The 12,580-nt window shown below is 43.5% G+C and overlaps 1 protein-coding gene across 7 annotated transcripts in view; it reads right to left on the bottom strand.

Moving 5' to 3' along the window:
• The window catches only part of LOC311061035 (myosin heavy chain, skeletal muscle), a 72,668-nt gene that overhangs the window by 31,940 nt on the left and 28,148 nt on the right, over positions 1–12,580 (bottom strand). For 6 of the 7 annotated variants that reach the window (XM_084079512.1, XM_084079513.1, XM_084079511.1 and 3 more), the window contains exons 6-7: positions 12,429–12,519; positions 3,499–3,555 (exon numbers count right to left, since the gene is read on the bottom strand). In XM_084079512.1, the coding sequence (XP_083935638.1) occupies positions 3,499–3,555; positions 12,429–12,519 (148 nt within the window). Of the gene's footprint in view, positions 1–3,498; positions 3,556–6,434; positions 6,533–12,428; positions 12,520–12,580 lie in introns of those variants that run through there. The other variant, XM_084079515.1, reaches the window with a different exon arrangement.

Genomic DNA, 12,580 nt, shown 5'->3' with positions numbered 1-12,580 from the left:
AAAAAAGAAAACGCACTTCGTAAATAATACTTTTGAACGCTTGAGTATTTACTTGAGTATATACACTCTGTCCACCACACTGACCCCGGCTGTGTGTGGAGGGGTTAAGCAGGGCTGTCTCTGACGCAGAGTGCCCGGCTCTCTCATCGCTCTGTCCTCCACGCCGCCGACACTGTGTCAACATCCAGCCGGGGCTCCGCAACACTCAACGCCATTGACGCACTTAACAGCAGGTTTAATGCCACGTTACACAAAGGGGAGAGCCCTCTTTGTTTGAGTGCGAGAGGGTGCAAAAGTGTACGTGTGTATGTTTGTATGTTCAGTGAGTGTGTGCACACGCACACACACACACACACACACGACACACGTGCGTGTATACTCAGTGGTGGAAAAAGTACTCAAATTCTTTATTCAAGTAAAAGTATTAATACTGCAATATAGAAATACTCTGTTACAAGTACAAGTCTGGAATTCAAAATTTACTTGAGTAAAAAAAAGTTTTCAAATAATTGTAGTGGAATAAAAGTACAATATTTGCCCCTGAGATGTAGTGGAGTAGAAGTAAAAGCATTGAAAATCGGAAATACTCCCGTAAAGTAAAAACACCTCAAAATTGTACTTAAGTACAGTACTTGAGTAAATATACTTAGTTACTTTACACCACTGCTGCTATGTGGGAGTATGAGTGCCCTGTACATACATTGCACTTCCACACGAGTGTGCATGTGAATGTGCATAGCTGTGCACATGCATACGCGTGTGTGTGTGTGTGTGTGTGCGTGTGTGTGTGTGTGTGTGTGTGTGTGTGTGTGTGTGTGTGTGTGCGCGCGCGCGCGTGCGTGCGTGTGCGTGTGCGTGTGTGTGTGTGTGTGTGTATGTGCGTGCGCGCGTGTGTGTGTGCGTGTGCGCGCGTGTGTTAGCATTCCAGTTGGGAGAAAAATCCAGTGGAAAACAGTGCTGTCTGTCAGTCGCCCCATCTCCTGATGCTATCTCCCCTATGAGACCCATAAGGAGGAGTGTCTTAACAATGGGGAGCCTGTGTGTTGTAGTGGTATGTTGTGTTTGAGCGTCTCACAAGGCCCAGTCAGTGGAACTGATAAAGCCAACGCATGTCTCAACCTGTCCCCCCCCCCCCCCCCCCCTCCCCCCGATGTGGGCTTCAGAAAAGGGGGCAGGCAGGGGGACCGTGTGCCATTAGCGATATACCACCCAGAGAGAGAGGTAAGAAAACAGACCCTCCAGGCCCACCGCTGTTCCTGGCTTTTTTTTTTGACACTCATCCATCCACTCACTCAGGGTGAAATGTGTACCTTTTTCCATCCCCGCCACTACTTCAGGTAACATGGAAACTGTAGTCAGTCATAAGAGGGCTGACTGTAGGTTCCATGTCTTAAACACACACACTTGAAGACAGTCTTGTTTAAAACAACAAGCGGTTAAAACTGCCGACAAGAGTGAGGAGCCAGACTCAGTTTTGATCCCAGTTTTAAAACGTTAATATCAAGCGCTAGGAATATCATTTTGGCATATTTGCAGTGGTGGAAAAAGTACTCACATGTTCTACTTAAGTAAAAGTATCAATACTGCAATGTAGAAATACTCTGTTACAAGTAAAAGTCCAGAATTCAAAAATGTACTTTTGTAAAAGTACAAAATTATTGGTATCAACGTGTACTTAAAGTACCAAAAGTAAAAGTACTAAATGTCCTTTGTAGATCTGCTATTTTCAAATAGCCTAGGTATAAAATAGGGCTAAAGTGGTTAATGAATGTTTTATAATGTAATAATTTATAACAATTAATACATAATGTATATCTGCAAGTAACTAGTAACTAAAGTTTTCAAATAGTTGTAGTGGAGTACAATATTTGCCTCTGAGATGTAGTGGAGTAGAAGTAAAAATATTGGAAATTGGAAATACTCCAGTAAAGTAAAAGTACCTCAAAACTGTACTTAAGTACAGTACTTGAGTAAATGTACTTTGTTACTTTACACCACTGCATATTTGCCATGCTGATAACGAAAAATCTCTCTCACGTGTCTCATGTGAATGCAAGTGTGCATGCATAGAGGGACAGAAAGAAAGAAAGAAAGAAAGAAAGAAAGAAAGAAAGAAGGGAGGATTTGGGGGTTCCCTCTTGGCCTGTGGTGTTGCCCTGTATGTTAATCAGAAACACAAGGCCTCTCCTCTTAGTTTATTATCACAGATGCAGATGGTTTGGGGGTGACCAGAGGCACATCACCATCCTATGCACCTTACTGACCTCTGTCTGCACTTTCTATTTTCTCTCTCTCTCTCTCTCTCTCCTTCGCATCCCTCGCTCTACTTCTCCTCGGTGTCGTGCTCAGTAAATAGCAAACATACAAGCTTGTAGATCTGCTATTTACGGCATGCAACACCAGCGTGCAAACTAAACGTATTCATGTGAACAACCCCCAGATTAATACGTATTTGGCCGCGGACCCCCATTTGAAAATATTTAGTGCCAGAGACCACCCATACAAGATTTGTGAAAATGTTTCACATTTTTCAAATGTTTTTCAAGATGGTTTGAAAAAAGCAAATCCACAGGCTTACAACACGTTGCAGTGCGAAGTGTTGTGAGCTGGTAGATCGGCTATTTTCAATTATACAGATTGTGATGCTATATTAACACATTTTGCTATAGGGACCCCATGGAACCCCCTTAAGGACCCCTGGGTGTCCCCGGTCCCCACTTTAAGAACCATTGCTCTCCACCACAGCTCTGACAGTGCTGAGTGCACCACCAATGTTTCATTTACGCTATGCTGTTAGCCAGTGCTAATAAAACCTTCCATTGCATGCTACTCGCTGGATGAAAGTGACTTATTTTTCAACTGAGGGAAAGAAATCACTTCAGTTGGGGCCGTACACTGAATCAGGGGGTATAAAGAACATAATACCGAATCAGAAGGTATCAGTGTGTATAATGGTGGTGTCAGGAGGTATCAGGATGTATGGAGTGAATCAGGAGCAGTGGCGTGCACAGACATTTTGAGGGGCAGGTGCTCAAGTAAATTATACTTTTTTTTGTTGGTCTGCTCTTTTTTCCCTCTACACCTATACCTCTTTGCCAAAAATAGACGATCTACAAGTGTGAGCTTGTAGATCTGCTATTTTTGGCTAAAGTTCTCCTCAGAAAAGGGATGCTAGGTTTCGAGTGGTTATGGTAAAAAGAAAAATCATATCACATGAAGATTTGGTGGACCCCCTGTAGTAACTCTGAGGACCCCTGTTGAAGACCCCTGCTGTAAACTGGAAGAAAAAAAAATCATTTTTTTCAAAAGGGCACTTCTGGTCAAGAGCGCAAAGGGCAGGTGCTCTAGCACCATCTAGAGTCTATCTGTGCACGTCCCTGATCAGGAGGTATAAGGAGGATGTATTAGTGAATCAGGAGATATAAGGATGTACACCTATAATCATACATGGGTGTACATGGGTATTAGGAGGTGTACTGTTACTGTAGGCTACTGTACCTTGGCTCTCATGGCCCTCTCTGCCTCCAGCTCCTCCTCCAACTCCTCGACGCGTGCCTGCAGAGAGAGAAAAGAAAATTAAATGGTAATAATTTGGATCGAATTATAAAGCAGATAAAATGAAAGAAAAAAAAAAACGATTGTAATTGGTTTTAGTGTACAATCCGTTATCTGCAGAAAGAGATTCAACAACCCAGCTCTGTGAAGCCTAAATCAGTGGTTCTCAAACTTTTTCATGTCAAGGACCCCTAAATTGACACTTATTACCCCACGGACCCCCATTTGAAAAGATAAGCCAGGGACCCCAATAGAAGAAGATTTTTACAGCTCTCTTGCAGTGATTCTCAATCATTTAAACTGGACCCCCAGTTTGACATGCATTAGGCTACGGACCCCCATTTAATGGCATTTATACCTCTGGGACACCAATTCATATTGTAAAATCAATGTTAATTTAACTCTGAGAGTGTACAAATGGAACCAAATGGACCCGTTAGGGTCCATTTGGTTCCATTTGTACACTCTCAGAGTTACAGACCCATAAGGGTCCATTTGGTTCCTGTCCATCATTTAGCTGGGTACCCCCTGGAACCCCCTCAAGTACCCCTGGGGGTCCCCGGACCCCACTTTGAGAACCATGGGCCTAAATAGCTTAGTGGTCACAGTGTATATGGAGCGCCACCTCTCTAGATTGTTGTGCTATTTCAGGGTACAGAGCGTTTGTGCGGTAAGGCCATCGCGTACACTGTTCTTTCTCTCTGGCTTTGGCATGCCCCTGGCTTTTTCCTCAGGTAGCAATTTAGAGCAAGAATGTCTGTAGCCATGGTCATTATCTGTGTTCTGACCAACCAGGGCTGGGCTGGTTATGTCCGGTCAGAGACACACACACAAAAAAAAACACATTTTCCATTCTTTCTAGGAATTCGTTTTTTCTTTCTTTGACAAACTTGGCTGAAGTTCAGCTAAACATTACTGGGCAGCGTCATTGCTTTAATACAGTATATCGTTGCTGTCATATTTCAGTTTTTTTTAGATGCATGCCCTACTTCCTCATACAAGAGTGTCACACAAAGGTTGTGAAAATAGCAGATTGTCTATTTTCACTATGATAATATTATTATATTATATTATTATATTATATATCATTTATAATATAATAATAAAAAAGGACCTTTTTGGACATCCGGCAGCAACGATATTGAAAATGAAAGTACTCCACAGCTACCATTACACACCATAAAGGTTAAAGCTGTGTGTGTGTGTGTGTGTGTGTGTGTGTGTGTGTGTGTGTGTGTGTGCGTGCGTGCGTGCGTGCGTGCGTGCGTGCGTGCGTGCGTGCGTGCGTGCGTGTGTGTGTGTATACACAATAGCAGATCACACAATAGCAGATCATAGCGAATTTCCCCCCTATCACACATCAATGCATAACACACTTTTCCATTAATCTATTGCCAAAAGCCGCTATTGCCGTTTTGACATAAATCTATTGCTAGTTTCCTGACTCTGTCCAAGTCGTGTCATGTCGTGCGTTATCTCCAGCTCTATCTTGTCTGTGTGTCAGGATGTGTTGTCTGACAAGCCTGGAAAGCCCTGGGCCATTCACCATGATAAACCAACGGTTCTCAACCTTTTCTGGATTCAGGGCCCACTACAAAATCTCAGAAAGCGTTTGGGGCCCACCCATCTGTCCACTTAACACGGCAGCCGAAAGGCTGCCGTGTTAAGTGGTCAGAGGGGTGGGGCCACATGCATTTTCAGAGCATGTTCATTTTAAAGGAATAGTTCATCCAAAAAAGTACTTATTTTCTATCAATTACACACCCCATGACGCCTTGAATTCATGGATTTTCTTTTGTTTTTGACGCATTCCTGAGCCAATCATTTGATGACCGGGTGTATTTCCGGTAGGAGACTCAAAGAGACTCCTTTGAGTCTCCTACCGGACACATTAGCATCTTTCCGCCGCTGATCACATTATTGGCTTAGGAATGCGACAAAAACAAAATAATCTCCATGAATTCAATGCTTCATGGGGTGTGTAATTGATAGAAAATAAGTATTTTTTTGGGTGAACTACTCCTTTAATGATCAATCAATCGATTGTGTTACATCTTGACATATATATATATATACACATCATTTCTTTATATTGTTATATTATAGCGTTTTGCCAATTATTTGGGGGCCCACTTGCAATACCCTCGTGGCCCACCAGTGGTCCACGGCACACAGGTTGAGCACCACTGTACTATACTAGCCGTTGTAATGTGTGGTACACAGCTCACATACACACAGCACACAGAGAACGCCACAACGTATACACAACAGCATGACACTTTCTGGCAAAACAAACACACACACGCACGCACGCACGCACGCACACACACACACACACACATGTGCACACACACGCGCGCGCACGCACGCCTGCACGCACGCATGCACACACACACACACACACACACACACACACACACACACACACACACACACACACACACACACACACACACACGCAAGCATCACCTTACAGCTTAAGCCCAATTTATACTTCATCGTTGGTTTTCCCGTAATGTAGTCAAACATAATATTGCTTAAAAAAAAACTCTGTAGAAAAAGGTTTAACAATTCCCCAAAAAGGCTATAAAATCTCCTGACCTTTTTTGCATTTTTCTTTCCAACAGCATATAATAAAGCCTGATTCATGCTTAGTTGCACGCTGGTGTTGCATGCCGTAAAAATAGCAGATCTACAAGCTCACAACGCGTCACCACTACTGTGACGCGTTGAGAGCTTGTAGATCTGCCATTTTACGGGGCATGACACCGGCACACAACTAACTGTGAATCAGGCTTCCAAAAGCGTGTACTAGGGTGAGTTAAAACGGTGAAAGAAGCCAGGCGTAGTAAAGGTAAAAAAAAGGTTCAAGAACTCACATGCCAGCGTAGGACATCTGCAGAGAGCACAGCCATGGTGAGGCAGCAGCAGTCCAACTGACTGACTGACTGTCCCACACACACACACACACACACACACACACACACACACACGCACACATGCACGCACACACGCTCTCACACGCTGCTCCACTCAGTCAATCCCCTCAAGCATTTTACTGTCCACACCCCCTTATGCATGCAGTCTGCCTCTCCATTACACTCCCTTTCTCCCTCTCTCTCCTCTCTCTCAATCCCTCTCTCTCCCTCCTCTCTCTCTCACCCTCTCTCTCTCTTTCACACAGACATACGCACGCGCACAAGCACAGACACAGGCGCGCACACACACACACACACACACACACACACACACACACACACACACACACACACACACACACACACACACACACACACACACACACACACACACACACACACACACACACACACACACACACACTATCTGTTTCTTGTTAGATTTTCACTTTCCAAACACCCTCAAACCAGCCTCAAAATAAATATTGGGGTTGAGATACAGTTGTGGAAAACATAAGCCCTCTGACAGTGCCGTTGAAGATGGTCCTACAAACAAAGTGGAAAAAAGCTTTGATTTCTACAAACTGAATTTCTTTCCCCCCCCCCTTTTTTTACTACTAGCAGAAATAAACAAAGCATTATTCATTCATAAACACGTTGTCTTTCGCACACATCCTCCACGAGATTTAAGAAGCACGCAATTACCCCAACATATACTTGGTGTTATTGTCATGTTACTGTAGGCGCATTCTTAGAACCACAGCGCATAGGGGAAATAACAAAATTAGCCCATCATTGTTGAGATGGTCGGGGAGGTTTGATCTCTGTAATTGTATGTACTTAAAGTTTTAGCTTTCTTTCTTTTTTCCTCCTTTTTTGTTTCCCCCGTTGAACTCTCAAACCATAATAATTGACCTGAAATTACAATCAGATGTTGACTCATGGCTGATGGCTCCATGCTCGTGTCTGAGGGGCAGAGGTGGAAGACGTATTCAGATCTTTGACTTAAAGGAATAGTTCACCCCAAAATGTACTTCTTTTCTATCAATTACACCTGCATGAAGAATTTCATTCATGGAGATTTTTTTAGTTTTTGACGTATTCCTGAGCCAATAATTTGATGACCGAGTATATTTCCGGTAGGAGACTCAAAGAGACTCCTTTGAGTCTCCTACCGGATACATTAGCATCTTTCCACCGGTAATGAAATTATTGGCTTAGGAATGCGACAAAAACATGTTTCATGGGGTGTGTAATTGATAGAAAATAAGTCATATTTTGGGTGAACTACTCCTTTAAGTAAAAGCACGGAATAAAGCAAAAATAAAATCTCATGACGGAAAACATAATGATGTTTTTAGGTATTTTTCATTCTAAAGCTATGTTGCTGCTGTTCTACATATAGCCAGCCAGTTGAAGAAATCTGCTATTTTTGGTGTGCGGCATGGTTTCAAAGAAGACATGCTGGCTTGGCAACTGAGAACTTTAATCCATGTAAAAGCAGCAATACCACAATATAGAAATTCTCTGTTACAAGTAAAGGGCGTGTTAAAAATTTTACTTGAGTAAAAGTACAACAAAATATACTTGAAGCACCTAAAGTAAAAGTACTAATTATTATAAAAATGTGTCAAAATCATCAAAAATTGCAGATCTACAACACGTCGCGATGTGACTCGTTGTGAGCCTGTAGAAAGAACACTTTTTTGAATAGCTCATGTATAAAATAGGGCTTAAGTGGTTAATGTATGTTTTGTAATATAATCATTTAAATCGGCAAAGTAACCAGAGAGTAAAGTTTTCAAGTAAGTGTAGTGGAGTAAAAAAGCACCATAAGTAAAAGTATGAAAATTGGAAAAGTAAAGTAAAAGCACCTCAAAATTGTACTTAAGTACAGTACTTGAGTAAATATACTTAGTTACTTTCCACTAGCGCTGAGGGGATGGTAAGCAGCGTGGGCAGCCATATCCTGTGAGCCCCCCTCAGCAGAGGAGAAACAAGAACTGAGACCAGACAATAATTTAACCACTTAAGCCCTATAATCCTATATGTTCATTGTTCTGATGAATAGTGAAAATAGCCAGTCTACAAGCTTGTGACACGCTGTGAGCTTTTAGATCTGCCTATAAAAAGAGGGACAGCAGGTTGAAAGTGTAAAAAAATATATAATTAACACCATCGGCCCTCAAAGAGCGATTGCAGTCCTGCCCCTTGCATCAAACACACACACCATTTCAGACCTCATTGGTAAAGATCCCACCATACCGTTCACATATGCGGGGCTAATTCCGCAACCCCTTCTCTGTGATGGATCTGGAATCTGAACCCTTTGTTCTCTTTTTAAATGCCTTCAGCTGGGCAGAAGAAGGCTTTCTACGGCAACCACGGGACCTTTTTTTTTTGGGGGGGGGGGTTTGATTGGCTGAACAGATCACCGAGTGATGACAGCTCCTGTGAGACTGGAGCTTTTACGGTGCGTCTTATAGGTGAGGTCAAATCAGTGTTATGAACTGTTTACGTGGTAGCAGCTTCCTGCGCAGATGGCCGTGGCTTCGCGTTGAAAGACAAATCAAAGACATATCTTTTTCACATCATCACGATGACCTCTAGTTTTAAGGCCACGATCTAGGACCTATTTTAATGAATAAAACATCATGTTATGTATCTGTATGGTAGAGCATTGGTTCTCAAAGTGGGGTCCGGGGACCCCCAGGGGTCCTTGGGGGGTTACCAGGGGGTCCCCAGCAGTTAAAAGCAGTTAATGCAGCACCACAATAATGTTAACCACTTTATCCATTTAAACGTTGGCTATTCAAAAACAGCAGATCTACAAGCTCACAATCTGCTATTTTGGAAAATCTTTGAGAAATATCGAAAATGTTTGGAAACGTTTGAATAATTCAAATTTCATTTTACATAAATCTTCTCTTCTGGGGGTCCCTGGCACAAAAACAAATTTGGAGTGAACTACAGTGGTAGAGTATATTAATATAATATGACTAACATATCTGCAGTGGTTAGAGGTGGTCCATGGTGTCGGGCAGAACACCAACTGGTGTTCTTACATTATTTGTAGCAGACGGCGACACCAGAATGGACACAAGATGCGCTGCCATCTTTATTGTATTGTAGTTTGGACATCGTTGAAATAACCTCTCTCTCTCTCTCTCTCTGTCAGAATTGTAGCTTTAAGAAAATGGGGGAGAAGCAACTACATTTACCACGTATAAGCACAATCTGCTGTAACATCACCACTGTGTAATATCTGATCTGGACAGACAACAGGGTAAGACTGAACTTTATCTGCTAGGCTGGGGGCATGCCACGGTGACCCATTTACAGCACTGTGGCACTGTATATAACTGCTTTATGACCATGTACTAAACCCACTAAAGGGCATGGGGGCTAAGCTAACCCCCCCCTACCCCCCCAACACTGTAGGAGAGTAGCTAGCCAGCATGCCTGCAGCCCCCAGCATACTCCCTACAACCCAACTGCTTTGAATTACAGTGCAGGAGGGCGGAGGGGGAGGCAAGCTTCATCATAAACGTTGCACACACAAAGCTATCTCTTTGATTCCACTGAGCCACAATGCACACTCAGTATGTGGACATATTCATGTGACCTTTTTTCTATCAAAACCAGACGGTGAGTGGGCGGGAGGACAAGAGGGGCCGGCCAATCGGCTGGCCTTGTTGTCCAGCATCTGCCTGTCCACCTGCATCTTTATCAGCGGGGGGGGGGGGACATGTCCCGATCCACAGTGGATCACACACACACACACACACACACACACACACACACACACGCACACACACACACACACACACACACACATAAAGGCCTCATTGTGACATAAAGAGAATGCCAAAGCTACGGTAAAATGTGAAAACATGTCCAACCTTTAAAGACGCACAGATCGCCTTTCACTCCTCCGATCAGAGACAGCCGACATACAAAGACACTCTTTATTTTTTTTTTTACCTTCTCAAACCCCTGGATGAAACATCAGGGTCCTTCAGTTGCAAACATTAGGAGCGTTACCTGAACTTCACAAACACACAAACCGAGGCTCTCGCTCTCTCTCTCTCACTCTCTCTGAAGGTACGGCATTTTATCTGCTCTTTCTCTCTCCATCCTTTTTGCTCCCTTGCTTTCTCTCTCTCTCACTCACTCTCTGCAATCTCACTTTACACATCCCCTTCTCTCTGAGGAACGGGGACAGACAAAACACATTATCTCCCACACAAGCTCCAGTGACGCAGATAAAAGCTCAAAGACAGACATGTGTGATTCTATCTCACCGATGACACAGAAAGATTTACAGTAAAGAATCAAAACGCTTTAGTATAAACTTCACTCTCGTTGAGAGACCTGTGGCGGTTTAAATCACTTTGTGAAGACCACAGCAAATATAACACCATTGAAGCCAATAGAATTAAACTATGACTGACTCCTCATTAGGATATGACTATGTTCCCCGGGGCATATGAATCAGAAAACAGAAATGAAACTGTTAAGTACTGTGCGCATTTATGTGAAGAACCTGCTGCCTTCTCTGTTACCAAGCTCACAGTGGAAATGAACGCTGAAACCCACTGACACTTAATGTTTCTCCTATTGCAGGGGTCTTCAACAGGGGGTCCGGGACCCCTAAGGGGTCCTCAGAGTTAGTACAGGGGGTCTGCCAAATCTTTGTGTGATCTGATTTTTTTTTTTTATATTTTGCCATAACCACTTGAACCCTAGCATTGCTTTTCTGAGGAGAGCTTTAGCCAAAAATAGCAGATCTACAAGCTCACAACGCCTCGCGCTGCGAGGCGTTGTGAGCTTGTAGAACGACTATTTTTGGCAAAGAGTTTTAGGTGCAGAGGGAAAAAAGAGCAGACCAAGTAAACAAAAAAAAGTTTAATCTGAAACACAATTTTATACAATATACTGTAGAGGGGGTCCCTGCTTCAACTCTCTCTCAGCTAGGGGGTCCTTGGCCTGAAAACGTTGAAGACCCCTGTCCTATTGTATAAAATCCCAAGAAATAAGTGGTCGATGTCATCCAATTACCAACAATTACATCAAGACACACACAGTACAGGTAGAAGTGTGGGGTATAATCAAGTGCTCGTAGACCCTTGTCAACGTTCTGCAGAGGGGGATCTAGGAAGGGTTAACATCTGTATTAGAGGCGGGAATGCCCCCGCCCCTCCGTACACGTACACGGGACAGGAGGACAGAAGATGGTTATCAGGTTGAATGCAGGAGGTATGTTTTAGCCATCTCCCTGACAGGCGGGGGAACTGTGCGCAATCGACGGACCAATCACAGCGCAGGGCCCAGCACTGCTGTTGAAAGGTAGGAATGCATCTTTACAGCATCCTGAAAGCTATATGGCTGAGTCCCCGGTAATGTCCCTCTAGCACGCACGCACGCAAAGCATCCATCCACCTACTGTACAGTTCAGCTATAGTGCTGTATCCTGTTGATGTTGTCTGTGATTTTCTGTACACTGCTGCCTAACAGGGCACCGAGTCCTTATAAAGATAAAGTCGTTTAAATGTGCATATTCTTTTTTTTATTGTACTGTACAACTGCATTGTCTGATAACGAAAGAGAGCATCCTACCCAGTCGAATTCCATTGCATGTGTGAATGCACTCTGACAATAAACTGATTCTCATTCCAATGTATCCAGTGTTCAGACAATTCACTATATAAAATGCACATACAGTATCACATGCACACTTGCACTATTCTTTGTACAGTATGAGTGTGCATACAGTATGTGTATGTATCCACATGCAAGCATTTGCTCATACATTGAATACAGAGACAGTATGTGTTAATGCATGCACACACACACGCACACACACACGCACGCACGCACGCACGCACGCACGCACGCACGCACGCACGCACGCACGCACGCACGCACGCACACACACACACACACGCACCCTACCTGCATGTCTCTGCTCTGCCTCTGCAGTCCAATGTTGAGGGCCTCCTCCGCCTCTAGCTTGGTGCTGGTATTGCTTATCTCCAGATCTCTCCTTCAAAGAAGAGAGAAAGAGAGAGAGAGAGAGAAAGAGAGAGAGAGAGAGAGAGAGAGAG

Source organism: Gymnoscopelus microlampas, assembly GCF_963454915.1.
Source record: "Gymnoscopelus microlampas genome assembly, chromosome: 14".
NCBI lineage: Eukaryota > Metazoa > Chordata > Actinopteri > Myctophiformes > Myctophidae > Gymnoscopelus > Gymnoscopelus microlampas.
The sequence above is the reverse complement of the archived record's forward strand: the minus strand, read 5'-3'. Positions and strand labels throughout refer to the sequence as shown.